Source organism: Ruditapes philippinarum, unplaced genomic scaffold (assembly GCF_026571515.1).
Source record: "Ruditapes philippinarum isolate M1 unplaced genomic scaffold, ASM2657151v2 ctg257_1_1_1_1, whole genome shotgun sequence".
NCBI lineage: Eukaryota > Metazoa > Mollusca > Bivalvia > Venerida > Veneridae > Ruditapes > Ruditapes philippinarum.
The window spans coordinates 157,491-177,434 of NW_026864141.1; the positions used below are offsets into that span (position 1 = coordinate 157,491).

A 19,944-nucleotide genomic window follows, 5' to 3' on the forward strand; every position below is an offset into this window, starting at 1 on the left:
CTTAATAACATAGAAACAACACAATGTCAAAGTGATATAAAAATAAATATTCAATATTTCAATAGAACTTTGTCATAGCTTGGTAAAATCAGCGTGCACTGTTTCTATAGTCCCACCATTAATATCATTTAACAAAAAACATCACCACACCTTTTTCACATAGCAGAAAATTACCTGCAAAGAATTTTTCCCACAAAATTGAAATCATTGGGGAAAAAAATGGAAACATTTTTTTAAGTGTTGCAACACAAAATTCAATATAACACTGAACAGTTTCTGAAGATAAATATTTACATTTGTGCAATTCATCAATTCAATGCAGCTGCGTAAGTAGTCATAAATTCTTTCACGACTTCAAATAAAACGTTACAATCTTGCGCTAGAGAAATTCTTCAGAAACGGAAAAATTGTCAACATCTTTCGTTCATGTTTTCAAAGATCTTAAGGTAATTGAATAGTTTTGACAGGAAATTCAATAAACCTTTCATACACTTGTTTGTTTTATCTAATAAAAAAAAGCGCTTAAACATCATTTGGCTTGTCTCACGCAAAGAGACTGGTTATCGAACAAGTTGAAACGTGGGCTAAAAAAAACCCCTCTTACAATCAAAATGAGCTGTAACCCAGTCAGTATCTATGGAATGCTGGTATTTAAGATCAGACCTCGCTAAATCACATCAATAAATTTGGGATACAAGATACTTGTTCGATGTCCCCAAGTGCTGAAATTGATTTTGCAAGTACAAGTTATGATAAATTATATCACAAGGATAAAATCTTATTGAACGCGAGCACAAACAAATTACTTCAAAACTATGCTGTCAGACTGCGTCACCTCTTTACTCTCAAAGATGATTTTAAGAACAGACTGGCTCCATAAAATTTTAATGATAAAACCTTTCAAAAATTATCTCCCAACAAAATCGCACAATAATCCATTTAATGTACTTGGGGAAGTAACGCATATAAAACAAGGATATCTGGTAATATACTAAGTGTTTGTTCATATCCAACAACCTGCTGCCCACTAAAACATCTTAAAATGCCCTAATACCACATTTTAAAATAGCCTCTACCATTTACACTTAAATCACAATAAAATATTAAACATTCATATATTGATATATACACAATATACCCAGACAACTAAAATACTTTTATATTTTTGCACATCAGATCCAACTGCATCCCATTAAATTTTCCAATTCTAATCATCTTTCAAGCTCTTAAACATCTTTTTGCTCTTCAAACATCTTCTATTAGACTTTTATAAAAGCAATAACTTTGACTGTTGGATTATCCCACTTTGGGCAAAGGCTCCAATAGTTAATAAAATACCTACTTAGTGCTCTTCCACTTTTGAGATGGAAATATTCTATCAAAATATAGACACAACTGTGCAGAGACAAACTACGCTTATTCCCCCCGATTCTTCCGCACTGCCAAAGTGATGGTGGAGTTGGAGTCATGTTTGACTGGTGCACAACTGTACATACCATATTAAAATTGACTGACAATTTCTTAGTTTGTACAATTTATCTTAGTTTGGATTTTGTAGGAAACTATAAGCTTATAAACAAACTTTTGAATCAATCTACTGTTTAATCAATGTACATACTTCATGTCTACTAAGAAATAATCATCAATTACTAAAATGTCTTGACAATATCATCTTCTAAAATCATACCAGTGCCTTAATTACTTTAAAAATTGACAGATTTATACCAAATACCTAAGTTTCATAAGCTTCTACTAAATAAATGAATCAGAATTTTTTAGGCAATTCAACATTAACAGGGTCATACATCATCAAAAAGTTCATGATTTCAATATAGTAATGATAGTCAGCTGAAATGTTGTCAAGTTTCACCATCTTTAATTTTTCGTGAAAAGTGACAATGGTGCCCATGATTACTTTCATTATAAATGGGAAGAAGATATTAAATCAGCGACTCCCGTTTAAACATGCCCCAGCCTCCTCAACGCATTCATCTGTCGTAGATAATACAAACTTATTCAATACCATTGAGAACGACCACTTGAAAAAATCCATTGAAATATGTACGTTTATTGTAAAGTACGTATGAAATTTCATTTTATAGATTAGATGCCATTTTATACTACAATACCTGATGAGTAAAGATGCTAATCTGTTGTATATTCAGAATTCTAAACTGAAATCTCTTAAATCAACGTCTTTATATACGAAAAAAAAAATATTGAAAAAAAATCTATACAAGATGTGTAATTTTGTGACTTGAAATTGAAGCCTGCCAAATGATTAAAAAAAGACCTCGGCAAGTCGTAATCTGAAGGATTTCAAATCGTTCTTCATAGTTTATTCTTAAATTTGACATCAATAAAATAACGTTATCTTGTTCTAAATCAAACTAATTCTTTTTTTTTTCTTTAATTTAGAAGCATTTCCCAGGAGGCAACATTTATAACTAATTATCTTTTCACAAATTATGACGCTGTTTTTTTTCTATCGTTATAAAGAAATTTGATCTACTTCAATATTGAAGGCTGCATTCGAAGGTTTTCAAATGAGGGGCGTATCAATAAACAAAGAATGGCTCAGTGTCGCATCTCTCTCTAGCGATTGATGTCGAACTCATCTTTTATGGGAGTAAAATATAATTGTTCGCCTAAAAAGTAGTCCATTATAACTTTTGTTAACCAACTCTATAGTAAAATATATTTTTTCATCATTGAAAAATGAATTTTCGGTTAAAATCAATATTTCATATTGATTCTGGCTGAATAGTAAAGATGAGAAATTTTATTTAATTTACAATTTCTTTTGTCAACCTCTTCGTATTAATGCACCAAGTTCACGAAATCGGAGATTGAATTCGAGACGAAGCAATATTTTCTTCATATTATGATAAATGATGTCATTACAATGTAGTCTATAATGAAAACTATCCCAGGATGCTACGCACAGTCTATCCTATATAACTACATTGATGCTACACAGTCTATCCTATATAACTACATGTACATGTATTCTCATGATGTCAATGGAAACTACTCCATGATGCTCCGCAATGATTTATCATATATTTCTAAATAATATTCTTTGTTACGATTTCTTCCTTAATATACATGATGCATACTTTGATTATTTCTTCATTATATTGAAACAACGTTTAAACAATATAATATATTGAATAATACTTTTTCTTCTCTCTTAAGTTCAGAACCTTGCGGTCAAACGCCCTCAAGTTGTGTGCACACAGAATTGTCATCGGATAGCATTTAACACACCTTTACCATACGACGGTTTCATGGTCGGTGCAAAACAAGTGCACAAAAAAAAAATCAACGCCTTAAACAACTTGCATGTATCAGACGTATCAGTTTACATGACCGGACATATTTTACACCAGACTCCCAATTATACATCCTCTTTAAAACGCCACTTTTTCAAAACATAATTACAAGTATCAAATTTGCTCGCAACGTGAACATCCAAAAACATATCTTGATCAAAGCAAGATTCGTTCAGAATTTGAAATGACAATCGCCACGGCAACTTCATTTAATTGTAAAGTGAAAGAAACCATATATTAGAGGTGGGGTTGACATCAAAGCTTTAAGTCAGAACCTCCTACGGGCCCAGCTTCATTTCGTTAATTCTCAACTAACAAAAAAAAAAACCCAAACAATATCTGAGTTTTAAATACATACATTTATTCCTCAATGCCCTAAGATTGGCATTTATCAGTTATTGGGATATAATTAATGAAAAATCAGTCTGCAAATTTAAAAGTAACCCACTGGCCGAGGCCTTGAAATGATCCAAGTTATGAGTCAGACTGACTGGTTCTTCAAAATTAGCAGCTGATCACCTTATTTTCTGAAATTGAAATTTCTATATTTCAAATAATAAAACAATTAATTATCCTCGGACAAAGGAATAAAATTACAAATCAACTGTTTAAATCATTATTCTTGACTTTTCCTTTAACTATAAACATTTAATATTTCTGGGCTTGTAAAGACCAATTCCTGTTAGCAGATATCTCCCATCACTGGCCAGAATAATTTTCCGGCCCTCCCTGAATTCTTGAACTAAATAACCCTAAATAAAATTTTATTGGGATGCGGATTGCTCCTAAAATAAATGAAAATGGAGAAGTTTAGGATAATTTATTAAACAATGAACTTGAACAAAGATCTTAAATTGCTTTTCTTTTAATATATGACCCTCTCATTTATGACACTTTTGAACTATGGCGTGGACAAAAACATCCCAATTGAAAATGTCAGACTCCAAAAATAATATTTTTCCTCTGTGTGGTAGACTTGATGTAATCTACTTTTTGAACGAAACAACATGAGTCATTTCTGTCAGTCTTTATTGTATGATTTGTTTGAATATCACTAAAGACTCCTAAATCTAAGTCAAGATTTCGGGTAAAGATAACATTGTGGGCGATTGTAGGCAGCCTCACAACACCGGCTTAGACCGTATCAACTAGAAGTCGCCTTCACGGATGAAAGCTGATCTCCTAGAAGACTTTAAGTGGTTTTCACTCACTGAAGAGTACTGGAATGAACAAACAGAACATCAGTACTATAAAAGGGGCCTGACTACATCAGTTAACAGCAAAAGGTAGAGTACAAAAGAATCTCCAAACTAGCGGGAGATCTTTATCTTATACAACAAATAATGGTAATAAACCAAGGTAAATAGTACCGCAATCAAGGACTCTGGGGTTGTCAAGGATTAATAATTATGTAACGTTAGAGATATTCTCGTATAATATCAAGATCAGATAACTGATTGTTGTTATTGAAATGATGTCAAGAAAATGGGGGAGGGGCAATTAAATCATCAAGTTGCAGAAAATTTTGGTGACTATACGTTGAATACATTTCCCGTTTAAACGACATTATCAAGGTGGGAATCTAAAAAGTATTACTGAGCTTACAAGATCTGAAAGATTCTGTAATAAAAGAATAAAGAGGGCAAGGAGGGGGGGGGAGGGTTTAGTTTGGATTGACAGCATCATTTTAATGTCTCAAGGACTCGAATAATCAAGTGCTCAAAGGAAATGACATCTCGAAATAACTCTTTATTCCCCATAAATAACTGATAACACAGAATATTAATGATAGCAACATGTTAAGATGGAGGGGTAGGTCAGGTGTTTCAAGTGCAAAGTTTTTGTTTTTTTCTCAGCAACTCAACCAATTATATCTATACAACAACATGGCACTAAACTGTTAACAAATTTTATTTTGAAAATCATGATTGATTTTATATAGCACCTGCAAATATTATTGTCAAGTGACTGTTTTACAGAAAACTATTTTATGTGGGAGAACCTCTTTAACTGTGGAAGTATCATGTCAGATCACCCATACCAAATTAAGATGTGGTAAAGTTTAAATTGATCCAAAAATGCGGTAAAATTTAAATTTATCAAAAATGAGATAAAAATTAGTTTTAGCAAAAACAAAAAGATGATAAAATTTAAACCGAGAAAGTGGTAAAGCTTCAATTGGTCAAAAAAGGAAAAAAAGAAAAAAGTTAAAATTATCCAAATGAGTGTCAAGTTTTAACTATTTAAATTAATCTAAAAAAGCTTCATTTGGTCAAAAAAGGTGTTGAAGTTTAAACTGAATGAAATATATAAAATCAAATTTAATATTTCAGTGATTGTTTAAGACTAGATCTGCATTTGAATATCTTATTTTTGTAACATAACTTCTAAGTTTTTTTGTATAAGGAATTTAGTAAACTTTCTTAAAAATATTTATCAAATAAATAAAAACAAATTTGACAATTGTTTTATAGCCTTTTTAATTTTTTTTTTTATTTTCAAATTTTTTAATTTCATCATTTTAAAACTGTGTTCTTTTGTTTCATTTTGTTTTTGGTCCATATTTATGATAATTTTCATCCTAATAATTTGAGTTATAACAATCATTAACAATCAGTAACATGTAAATGCTTTATGTAAAGTAAGATTAAAAGCATCTAAATAACTCTGACTTTCTTGACCAAATTACCATTAAAAATTTAAATTGATCAGCCCACCTCTGTGTTTCTGTCCGGCGGGTCAAAACATGTCCATACGGTCAAAAAAATGTCTACAGGGTCAAATTATACAATAGTGTATCGTAATCTACAAGTTATCTGGTGACTTATTTAATTGCATCATTAACAAACAATTTCTTTTTGCTCTCATCTTTTTATTTTATCAACAACAATATTGTAAAACAGCTTCAAGAAATATTCACCCAGATAGCAATCAGGAGAAAATTGAAGAAAATTGGACTTATGTCAGACCAATTAACTGCATCAAGTACCCGAGGGTGTCAATTTAACAATATCAATTAAACCAATCACACATTCCAACTTCAAAATTATATCTAATAAAAGGTTGCTGAAATAAACAGACAAGTGCTGTGATTGGTCAGAATTACTGACAGTAGTTTAACCTCTCATCCAATCTAAACATCTCTTACTTTCAAAGAATGCAAAAAAAAAAAAAAAATTTGCATCACAATTTCAAACATACTTTACACATCATAAAACTTTACTAGGAAAAAAAAACACTTCTTTTTATTAAGCTACCATTTTGGTATTTGTTTTTGGTTGAACTTCCTGGATGGCAACAAAGTAGCTTTAAGTGCAGGACAAGAAATCAACATGAAATTTACCGGCACAAAAAATATTATCAGTAGAATAAAGGACCCTCAACGATGCCTCAAGAGTATTTCTGAGGCTTTTTATCTTTACTTTGACCATAAAATACTTATAAATTATCATCCATATCTTTTTAATAAATTCTAAAAATCAGAATACAAACTTTTAAAGTGGTTTCATGAAAACATCTTCCGCGTTTCATTTTTTACTACATCAATGATTTATAAATTTACAGGTTAAAACAAAAATGTCATAGAATATTTCCTCTCTGTACTGAAATAAGGCAAAATAAAAGATAACGTCTAACCTGTGCACACACACGCAAAAAAACCACCCACAATATAAAATATATAATTTCTAATTTTTTTTACAATTTTTATTCAAGGACAGCTTCATAATGAAACCCCCCCGAAAAAGAGGTAATACAACTATAAGAAAAGGAGATAATACAGCTTTTAGAATATGAGATAACACATCTATTAAACAATTAACTGTGTCCTATATAATGACCTTCTCCACTAAGATCATGTGACACATTACAAGTCTTGCTGAAGTCATGTGACATAAAAAAATCTTGCTTCAGCAACAGTGCTCGTAACCCTACACTGTGATTATCATATTTCGGTTTCTATTTATAGAAACTTTCATGACAAAACACGACTGTATACATGCATTATAAAACCAGACATCCTTCAGTATTCGTAACAAGATTTTCAGATGATATTATAACACTATATAAACATAATACATCAACTATTTCATCACCATAAACATGACATTATACATTGTATAAGATCTTATTGTATATAATGATGGATAACTTCTTATAGACTTGTCAACATCCTTGATTCAAACGAACAAAAAAAACCCCAAAACAGATGCATTGAATCTATATTAGAAATCAACAATTAAATCACTCACTCCAACAGGCTATTTCTTCTATGTTCATAATACTATCCTCTTTATATCCCTAAAGTTAGCTTTCATTTAATTATGTAATTCTTTAAAACACTAATCCCAATCTTGTAGTTTTAAATGTACCAAATATGGCCGCCTCTCGTCTGTATCAGCGACCGTGACGTTGATACACCAGCAGCCCACCAAATACATTACCATCTTCATCTTCACCTTTATTTACCTGAATCTCTGTTAAACTACATTATCTCATTAAGAAGTTTACCTGTATTTACAGGTGTATAGCGGAGAGCGTGAAGTTACGCCTGAATGCTGGCTGTATCAGTAGTTATCCTCGTCAAGCTTTTCAAACCATGAGATTATGGGAGGCTGGCCTGTCATATCTGACCTTTTATTTAAACATTTAAACAGTCACCTTTTATGACTTTGTAGTTATTAACCTTTAATCTTTTTTTTTTCTTCTTTGAATTCATAATTAAACCAAACTAAACATTTCGAAATTGTCGACCAGTTTATGAAATATTTTACAATATTGAAATTTCTATACATTTAAGTAAAACATTTCCTACAATCTTTAAAATCTAAATATCACAGGACAGTTGTAAAAATAAAAATACCAAAATTTCATCACATATTTTAACATGTATTTTCGGTAACATTACATAATAAATTTTTCTCCCCATCAGTTAACAAGTTTCATATTTAATACTTCCTGAAAACTTATGTCAATCAAATCCATCCATCTTTTTCCCCATACTTGGTTTTCTAGGTGTGTATTTCTAAACACCCTTGTATTATGGATGATGTACAAAGTTACAGCCAAAATTCTTTCTTGTCTAACATGTACCAGTAACTCAGCAGCCGTACCCCTTCTATCAGTATAATAACCTTAATTACCAGACTTGAGTACTCTTCAAAATGAAGGTTTGTTTGTTTGTTAGAGGGAATTTAAATATTTATCAGTTAGAAATGCCGTGACATCCTGTCAACGATGGATGGGATGCTGGGATTGTAATGTGACGATGGTACACAAAGCAGGCAGATTTGTTTATCTCCAGGTGTATACAAGAAGATTCATTCCATGTCAACATCAATATAGCTTTATTACAACTTGATGACAAAACATTGTGGATAATATCCTTACATACACTAGATAGTACATTTCTGTGTTGAACGAACATTCACAGCATCATGGTGACAAGATCAGGCTTGCACAGCGGTCATCAACGTGTCATAATTCAAACTCTTGTCAAAGATGCTGCTGTTGCTAAGAAGATATGAACATCACTGTTGTTGTCCTTGGTAATTTAATCATTCATAACAAAAAATGCATCTTTCATTTTATTCTTTTAGAAAAACAATCAGATATACGAATTGCCAAAAAAGAAAAAAATTAGTATCTTAATTGTTGATCAATAAATTTACATAATTGTCGTGTATAAAGTGAGTGATCAATTAAAAACAGTTCTAGAAATCAGGTACTTATACATGTATGTGAAAATAACATTTTACGCAAAAATAATTGATTTAAATATCTCGTTTCTCTAATGTCTGAAACTCGATACATCATCAGCATCTAAAATATAGATGATTCTAGAAAAGCAATGCTCTTTTGCCTAAACAAATAAGACAGATATACAAAATGTACAGGACAACGCTGCTGCCAGAACAATAGAGAAACGAAAGCATCGTTTTTAATTTCTCGATGTCGCAGCAGAAAACTAATTAAACATTAAAGCATCTAGATCGTCAGACAATGATCGGACAAGAATTCTAACATCCTGAACGTCATGTTTACCCATCCGCGATCTATACTAGACCCCCAGCTTTTAATTGTCAGCTTCTTTTATCGCAGAATGTGGGTAAATACAGAACAAAGGAATAGTCGATGTTCACCATCAATAAATGATGCTTACGTTGTAGAGGATGCTATGGAACAAACAGCATCAGACAAGAGGCTCCTTAAAATACATAATTGATCTTTTAATGGATTCTACTTTTGTTACTAGTCCCAGTGGTTTAAAACAAATAGAACAAATCAAAGCTATCAAAGAACACAGAAACAAATGTTTTGAATAGAATTAAAACTGTAGCAATCCTGCCTTTAGAGAAAATAGACAGCATCCATTATCTAACGAAGATAAGGAAACAAAATTTTTACATTTTTTAACAAAACAATACAGTCTCTACTTAAGTAAAATGTCCTTGCTCCAAATATTTCAAACTCAATTAAATTTTAAATCTTGCCATGCTAATTATCTTAAATGGACTAATCCAAATTTAATCTGGACAAAACCATTTATCATTTATAGGGATAATTTCATAGTATGTATGGTTGCCTGAATAGCAAATAGTGCAGACCATGGTTAGACAGCAGACGGCCAGTCTTGTTCTGCATTGGTCTTCTGGGAAAATTAAATGGTTAAGATTTAAAATCATTTATAATCATATAATGTTTAAAGAATTTGGAGAAAAAAATATAATTTAAAGCAAAAATGGTTAACTGTTGTGTTACCCTCTTTTTAACAAAAACATCATTCTGTGAGACAGAGTTTGGTCTGTACTATACATGTTTAATGCACCTGCCTGTAGATCTAAAGGGGCTAACTTACTTTTTTATTTTCTTTATTGTTCATAAAAAATGCAATCAGACACAATAGTTTAAGTTTAAACATGCTGCACTACTAATCCCCTACAGTCGTTTTTATACTAATAATCTTAGTTTAAATGGTCAGCTAGTAAAATGAAGTAGTGGTAGCATTTTTGTAACATTTAACACCTTTAAGAGGATGAAATCTTCTATAATTACATGGGTACATTAAAGTAGCAAGGCTCTCTTGTATATCGTAAAGATTATTTCAGAAAATTGTGTGTATACATAGCAGATTTACTATAACTACAATGAACCCCCTCGCACTGAAGTGAAAATGACATCAATAAAGGCTACGCAATTTTTGTTATTATAACGGAATACCCAATCAAAACAAATTATCAATCGGCCATGCTGCTACATAAAAGAACGGCACAAAACTATCATCCACGGCTTTCATTGAAAATGGGTTTACCATTCACTGTATAAATAGCTTCGACCATCTTAAATATAAACAAAATAATCAGTCGAGAAACACTCTTGTATAATACAACATTTAAGATGCAATAAAAACAAGGAAGGCTTTCCATAAACCCTGAAGGAGAGTATTTTTAAAGTCCTTAACGATAAGTGTTTACTATTTACTTTGTTCAAAATTTCTAAAACTATTTAAATTCTGAGTAAGCCTTGAAAAATTTCAAAAATTGCAAAATCATCTTCTGAAACGGATCTTTCATATATTTACATAAATCTGAATTTTTCAATTCATTTGTCTTGAATCTTTTTGTTTTCTTTCTTAATTAGGTTTATTAAAACACGCAAATACAGTACAGGTCTCTTCATCCCTAACATCTAAAAATAATGCTTTAACTTTAAAATTCATATTTATCCCTTTGCCAGTTGGAGGGCAAATGATTCCGCCTATGTGACCCGAAGATCAGCTAACTTATCCTTGCCATCTATTCAGTCAGTACCAAGTACAAGCCTTTGGATCATGGTTTGCATTGCTTGATGCTCAGTCAGTACTTATTTTAAAATAATAAAGTCTATTTAAGATATTAAAGTGTGCTAAGAGTGTAACAAAAACCCAGAAAGGAACAATAACAATATATTGATCTTACTGTTAACACTGGTCTGACTGTATCTTGATGGACAGAAATCATCTATTCTATAATTGCTTACTTTGTATGCTTCTAAATTATCATAAAAACACCTAGATCTATGAGTTCATTAATTTATCTTTTTGACATCAAAATGGATATGAAAATCATTATTCAAGTATTGTGGTTGCCATGTTGGAAAGACAATTTTCCAAGTTCTATTGCAATATGAATAATCTTTAATTCTCGAATGCTGCAATTTTCATTTACAACCTACTTCAAGATCATTTTCACCTTGATAACTTTAACAAGCCACAAGCCTCCCCTCCTCCCATCTAACACACCACTTCCCTTCTTCCCTCTACACAAAACTTCTCACCTCTTCTACTTTAATTTTTTCTGTATCATTTTTAACTTCTACCTGTCATCTCAAAAAAGAAAAGATTTTAGTCGGACCGCTTTTCTCGTCTGTACCATAAAATACGATGTCCAGTGACAAGTTGATATCAATATCGACTAATTTCTTAAAACCAGTAAAAACTATAACAATGACTATAATCATTAGTACAAGAATGTTCCCGCGGACAGCTTTATTACATTTTCCGTTAGTGTAATCATACTATAATATAATATATTACAATCTTTATTATCATTGTCCCATCAAGGTGAGTCACCGACGGTTGCTCTGCCTTTTGGTTGCTCCGCCTTTTGTTACCTCTCATACTATCATCGTTCTGTATCGCACTTCAATATAACAAAAGATTTATCTTCACCTTTCATTCTGAATCTTTTCAAAAATCTTCCCTATTTAAGCATCATTACTAAAATTTCTTTAAATGACCAAAACATCATTAGAAAGGTATGCAAACTTTTCAATGCAAAAAAAAAATTAACGGAAAAAATATAGCAATATTTCTTTCTACTTCTTTTCATTGAATGCTACAAAAAAATTTGACTAACACAGATAAACCTTCCTGATATTATCTATAGAATTCTGCCGTAATGGACGTGTAATAATGTTAATTATCTGTAATTTTCTATCACATTATTTGCTATTTTTCATAACCTTTGGTTCAGATAATCTTAAATGATGGACCCCTAGCATTTATCAAATATTTATAAAGTATCGGTAAAGTTCTTTGGCCTCCTTTCCATTGCTACTACTTGTAAAATCATATTATTTGACTTTCTACTTTTAAATGTGCAGTCAAATTAATATGACTTGTCAAAATTCTTGTAGATAGGTATCAATTTAGCTATCACACCTTGCAGATCTAGGAAAATGTCATAATTCATGGAATATCTCAATATATGTATCTTGGAAAAGCTGAACCCAGCTTTGTTATAAACATGTATGGTGATTCTAATCAATGGTCTGTCTTGCACTATAGCTAATTGTAACAAGCAACACTGGCACCAAAGGGTTTAACTTTGAATTTCAAACCTGTGGAAGTTGGCCAATGCTATACTTTGCCCTTCAGTTAAAGAAATTACTTGAATTTTGCAATCTAACCAGTATATTGTTGCACTATTAATTATTACACAATTAAGGTTTATGAGGAACTAAATGTTGCAAAATGATAATTACTAAGTCTTGTTTTCATTACATAATTTTGACGTACTCTCATATACAAGTTGTTTTTTCTACAATACAAAAACACACACACACAGTGTCATGTATTTTACACTGACATGTACCATATTTACCAGTCTCAACATTTATGGAATAACAATGTATATACATGTATGGTATTGTTTATACATGTACTTCACTTGTCCAATTATTGTTAATTAAACAACTGACCTTGTGGTTGATCAGTTTTACTCTATTTTACTCATTCAAGTTGACAAGTGCAACCATTATGCATCCATCATGTGTTTTGAGGTTGACAGATTCGCTATTTGCCATAAGTGCACCAAACACTTTGTATAATGACAGTATTAATTAGCAATTAAGAATCATTATTACAAGATGTAAGGAATGCAGCAGGAGACAGCGAGCTGGACATAACAACGCAACACATACACACACATGACACATGCATCATTAGTAATACAAATCATGATGTAATTAACGAGGGTTAATGAGGTCAGAGTCTCCTCTAGTATCCTTAAATGGTATAAAAATATATATACTTCATGCAGCTTACACTTAACAATAAACATGTTCCTTCTAAAGGAACTTGTCCGAAGTCATTAAATCTGTCTTTTTTTTCAATTTTTATGTACATTTGAAACAAGTGTATTACAGTAATAGAGCCCAACTGTCATCTCCTTGAGTTACATTGGCAGACAATAACATGTTAAAACAATAGTTAGAATAACCTACATTCCTTTCTATTGTTTCAACAATTAACTACTTAATCGCCAAATAATTTCTCTATTCATTTATCTAATGATCAATGTATTGACAACTTTGTGTATTACCGATCACTTAATACAATAAAACAAAAGAACACAGAAACCCCGGGCAACCAAAAACATCTCAATGTTAGAAAGTGCTGATGACAATCTCATTTCAAATGGTCCGTAAATTAGACAATACCATTTTTTAAGACTGGCTCACCATCTTATCTTAAAAAGTTTTGTCCCTTCCAGACTAGAGGCTGCTACCAGTCCATGGATAAAAATCTTTTTAAATTCTTTATCTCATTGTGGTATTGTTATGAATAATATTTAATTGTAATGGAGACAAGTTCTTGTTTCCCTTTCAAACAATGGTCCACATTTGGTTATCTAATACCATCTCTTTTGCCATCATGCCAACAAGGAGTTAAAAGATCGAAGAATACGAGCAATCATGCATTGAGAAAACAATGAGCAAAGGATACCAAATTGCTTCAACTATACATTAACATAAGAATCAACTTGCATTAGGTGTTAAACATTAACAATAGACGCCCATTCTGCTATTGTTTCGTTAAATACCTACATCGATTCATGTTCAAGCTACCCATGACCTTCTATTATCTATCGCCAAATGTTTTAAAGAAGAGGGGGAAAGTTAGAGATCACTTCAACAGTTCTTTATAGATTCAATGAAGCTCCCCACACACCGAACAATAGTGCGACAATGTGATAAACTGTATCTTATTACTTACTTTTTTTTCTCTTCTTCCGATTGAATTGCTACGTATTTTCATGATCTCTCACATGAGCTTGCAAAAATTGTATTTGCAGAATGTCAATTTGATCTTTCTCATTTTTGGCAATAAGTAATGCTATTTGTTTATGTAGATAAAATCTTATCGCTTTTATTTTATAAAAAAATTGTTTTAACAACTCCAATAGCAGAAAGCATTTATCTTTTACAAATGTTCATTTTTTACAAATCTTCATCATTATTTAATTTATGTTATATCCTTTCATAAATTTTTTTAATTACTTAATAGTACATTGATATAGGTATAACTACAAATCAAACCTAACATTATAAACTAGATGAAGGTAAATTATAGTATTGTCTTTATTAGCAGATTTTCTATAAATATTTACATGTATGTGTTGAAATTAGGCCTACAGCACAAGTTTGACTGCATTGAAATACCATTTATTTTATCCTAAATAATCATCATCATCATCTTTATTTTCATCATAACTGTAATTTTTTTTTTTTGAAACATAACTCATGACAATTCATCATCATCATCATCATCATGACACCCAATATGATTTTGATTTATAAAATAAATTAACTCAAGATGGGACAAGCAAATCTTTAATACATTAATATGCCAAAAACTGCTTGACCAAATAACTTATTCACCAAACTGCTTAACGAAGTGATGAAAATTGTAATAAGCCGTTGATGTGTGTATATGTATACTGAATTCAATAAATCTTAATCCGTAAAAGTTTAATCTTTAATAATAATAGTCGGGATGGATTGTTTTCATACTCCAGCGAACAAAAGTGGCATTAACGTCTTCATACATTTGGCAGTGAAAATAAGATGTCCGGTAATATAATAGGATCAAAATTTTACATCAGCTTTTGACAAATGTATTGGTCAAATAATAAAAAGATGGACATGTCACGGCAGGTTGTATTGACCATTATAATAACTGACCATAACAACAAACACAAACTGTAGCATAAACAAACACTACATACCTATGAATGGAGGAAAAAACAGATGTACTTTTTATGATCTTTATAGAAAAATTGCCCACTAAAAAAAATTGTTGACTTATTTCCAAATGGTTGCAAGATGCCCTTTTTTAAACTTGGCATTAAACTTCTGTGAGCCAAATAATGATAATTATACATAATGATGTATATAATCAAATAATTTAACAAAATTTAATGTAGAGCAGAGGGACTATTTTTTTCTTTTTTTCTTTTTTTTTAAGACCCCAACTGGGTAACCTCGTTTATTCACCCCGTAATAGGTATGAGAGGGTCTATTTTCTTATTCATCATTAACATCAAAATGTCATGGCAGTATACTTATATCAATGGTCAGATTCCGTAATATATCTTCAACCCCAACATCAAATTTGTTTAATTTTTTTATTTAGTACATGTATCCATTTAAAATAATCTAAGTTATGAAATATAAATATTCACCAATTAAACAATACTATTAATTTAACATTAACTAAGTTTGATTAGTGTTGAAAATGTTCAGCTTGTATTGTTTAAATGAGCCGCGTCACGACAAAACCAACATAAAGGGTTTACGACCAGCATGGATCCAGATCAGCCTGCGCATCCGCGAAGTCTGATCAGGATCCATGCTGTTCGCTATCATTTTCTTTACATGTAATAGGGTTGGTAAGCGAACAGCATGGATCCTGATCAGACTGCGCGAATGCGCAGGCTGGTCTGGATCGATGCTGGGCGCAAACCCATTATGTTGGTTTTGTCATGACGCGGCTCAAATATCTTTGTTAGAAGGGACTGAGTTATGGCTCGGGTGATGGGGTCGACATTTAATTGTTTTTTTAATCAATATCCCTAATTTTGCAGTAATGACATTTTAAACATACCAAGTAATTCGCAAGCAATATTATACTTTAATCTGTTACTTTTCATTTACTCTTAATTATGAATGTTTAAATATACAAAACAGATTCTGTATCAAATTATAACTTTTGAAATTTAATTATGACTTCAAGCTTTTAGAAATTTTCAATAAAGTCTTCATCGATATGAAAGTAAACATAGGAAAATATTCAACAGAAACCAGCGTGAGTTTAATATGGTTAAGCATTTTTATAAGTATCACTTAAAAGGGGAAAGAAAAATCTTTCAAATTAAAGGAATCTTTTTATTAAATATTTCTGGCCCGCTCAAACATGTCAACGTTTTCGGATAATTGCTCAGTATCTTCCAATTTTCCGTTATTGTAATTTGAATGACTGGGTAGCCATATTAAATTGAATGGACTTAAGATTTTAATTGCAATACTATCTTTCACATCTTCGATGGGGGACCTTGCTCAAGTGATAAAATAACAAGAAATTAAATAGCTACAATAAGAAATACAAATTAGAATAGGACAATATGATGTGTTGATAATTTGTAACCCTGGGGCATTGAAAATTGATGATCATAGTACAGATGGTATAAATAAGTTATTGTTGGTTACACATCACGGCAAAAATTGTAATAACTTTAGACATCTTTAACTTCTTGTTAATAGCATTATTACATCAAATAATGGGAAAACTTCCTATTTTTATTATCACGTACAATTCTGAAGCAATTTTACAACCTGTCATACTGATAACAAAAATCTAAGAACACTCAGGACAATAAAAATTTAATTTCCATTTTTTAAATTATTTTCAGTTTCAGGCATCACAATAAAAATAAATTGTGATTAATTCTGAAAGTTTCTGTCATTGTTAAACAATTGAGCAAACAGAGGAAGGTTTCTATAATACTTGATATAATATTTAATTATATGTCATGATGTGGGCAGTTTCAGTTTTTGAGTGTCGAAAGAAAAAAAAATAATTACAATGTTGATTAAAGCTGCATGCCTCCAGATGAGCCAAAATATTTCAAGAAAATCAAACTTCACAAAAATTGTACTAAGATTCTAGATTTAAGTAATAATTTACATTTTATTTGCGATTAATGACTGATTGTGCAGTATTTATCACCAAACATGTACTTCTGCTGCGTTACTAACACAGGAAAGACTATTTTAGCATATATATTTTGATATCTTTTTGGCTATTGAAGTGGAATGTTAATTTTATTCCATTTGCAAAATGTTAATAACTTTCTTTGTTCAGTACATAATATTTGACTTTTTAAATACATTTTCAAAATTTTCATAAAAATATCATGAATCTGGAGGCATGCTGCTTTAATATAAAAGTTCTAAGGTGCATAATCTGATTTATCTGTAATTACACTAAAACCTTTTTTCACTGCAAAATTTTTGTCAAAATTGAGGATGCAATTATTGGCAACAGGAAAAATAAGAAGTAATCATCCAGCACACATAATACATTAAGCTCCAAGGTCTGGAATTATTTTTTCAATGTTTATATATTTAGATAAAATATTAAATAAACAAAGAAAATCTTCAATCATTTTAAAAAAAGTGTTAAAAGTGTTGATAAAGGCATCAAATTCTAAATCTTTAATTTGACAACCTGACCACAATTTCCTGGAGAAATAAATTATCTTCTGAATAAATTTCCCAATTGTTATTAGAACTTCCAGCAATATTTCAATCAAACATGCCTTGTAACGAAACAAAAACAGGCCCTTTGATGAGGCAAACATTTTATAAATAAAGAAATATTTATACATTTAAGTTTCAACTGTTTTTTGATGGCATTGCTTAAAATTTTAACCACATTTTCAAAAAATGTCCATTAACTTCTATACATTGTACCAATAAAGCATAAAATGCACATGGAATGCATGTACATATAAAAAGAATGATAATGCGATTTTTTTTACATCAGGTCATAACAGGATGTTAAAACAGTACATTAACAACACTTCAACCAACAGCAACGATTTATTTTATGGTACAAATATTGGTATGATGATATCAAAAACTTGTAGAAAAAATCTGACAATGAAAAAAATAAGTTACAATTTTCATACCATTAAGGCAGACATATAAATGCACTCAGTATTACTGTTGAATGGAAAAAAATCTACTAGTACGTGCAAGAAAATTTAAAATATGGCGACAATTTCAGACACAACTGCAACAATACTGTTATACGGTTATTTTAGATGACTGTGTTACGCTTAAACTGTTCTTGACTGATATGTATAAAATTTTGGTTGAATTTTTCAAATTTCAAACACATCACACGTTCACATTTAAAATAACGATTCAAACAGAACAGCCTCTGAAACTAATCAATCAAGCATGAGATGCTAATATACAAAATAAATTCACGATATATGCAAATCCCGCGGTTTTTCAACATCCTTGCCTCCGACGGTCTTTTTTTTCCTCAAGTTATACATTTTTACAATAAAACCGAAACGGAATTTTCACATCAATTCATCGAAGCATTTCTTGCTAAGCTTCTTTTTACTTAAGATTACATACAGATGACACATACAGAAATATAACGGTAGGTTTTAAAACTTCAAAATGTTCGCAACATCTCAATTTATTCATCCTTCAGTCACATGTACATCTACTTATTCAAAATTCAACATCTTTTTATGAATGGTATAAGCCTCTATTGAGCTAGTTTAGCAGGATTTACGCGACCATTAAAACATAATGATGCAGAACCTATGTTATGAGATTCAAATTCTTTTTTTTAAATATTTAATGTCATTTTAATAGAAATTTTATGTAGATAAAAGTGAAACTGGTTCTTTTCAATAAGTGTTTTTACTATGGCCACACTTAAGTACATGACCTCTAACCCCTATTCCCCAAGTCTTTACGAAGTTGGATAAAAATGTTGTATTAACAGAATTGTCACCTCTTACCGGAATAAAATACTTAAAATAGTCACATGTGGGCAGTTTATAATACTATTCTTTTATCAAATGACTTTAAAAATGTTTTTAATTGTTTATTCATAAAAACAGCAGAGAAAAAATTGATGTAAATATGTTAAACCATTCTTAAATCCGGAATCAAATCAAAGTGGATAGCAATTATTCAGGCATGTCTCAATTTTCTCAAAATGCATGATAAAAACATCTATTCATATTCAATTACAATTTGGTTTATTAAAAACATGTATTTGAATAGATTGCAAAATGATAATAATGTCCATCAATGTGATTGTGTCTTTAAATTGAACAACAATTAAAACCACGCAAGAATCTCTGATGTAAGCGATCAAGTTAATACATTATGATGTTTTATATCATTCTAGATAAACCTTAGACAAGCATGCTACACAAAGAGTATTCAACCTCTCAACTGACGATCATAGTTTTTTTAAGACAGAGATGTTTGAACTAGATGTCTAGATCGCAGATTGGCAGGATTACGATGTATCAAAGTATCGACTTCCAACCATCCAAATCTTCGTTATAGACAATACACTGCAATCATTGCCGTGTGTGTTTTTTTTCCGCGTATTGTTTTAAAAGTATGAGGGTGTTCCAAATAAGATGTAGTGTATTAGGGTAGCAAACAATGCTACGATCTAGTGAGCCGTTTAAAGTATCAAAATATCTATCTTGATTGACTACAGGACGGCCATTGTGTGTGCGCAACT

General features: G+C 30.9%; 1 protein-coding gene across 6 annotated transcripts in view; it reads right to left on the reverse strand.

Moving 5' to 3' along the window:
• Positions 1-19,944, reverse strand: part of LOC132724548 (ras-responsive element-binding protein 1-like) — a 61,467-nt gene that overhangs the window by 32,126 nt on the left and 9,397 nt on the right. Inside the window, exon 1 of one of the 6 annotated variants that reach the window (XM_060709424.1) lies at positions 7,845-7,855. The exons of 4 other annotated variants lie outside the window; for them this stretch is intronic. Coding sequence is in view for 1 of the 2 variants with exons in the window: in XM_060709419.1 (XP_060565402.1) it covers positions 7,586-7,613 (28 nt within the window). In the remaining variant the exon portion in view is untranslated. Of the gene's footprint in view, positions 1-7,585; positions 7,659-7,844; positions 7,856-19,944 lie in introns of those variants that run through there. One more of the 6 variants, XM_060709419.1, reaches the window with a different exon arrangement.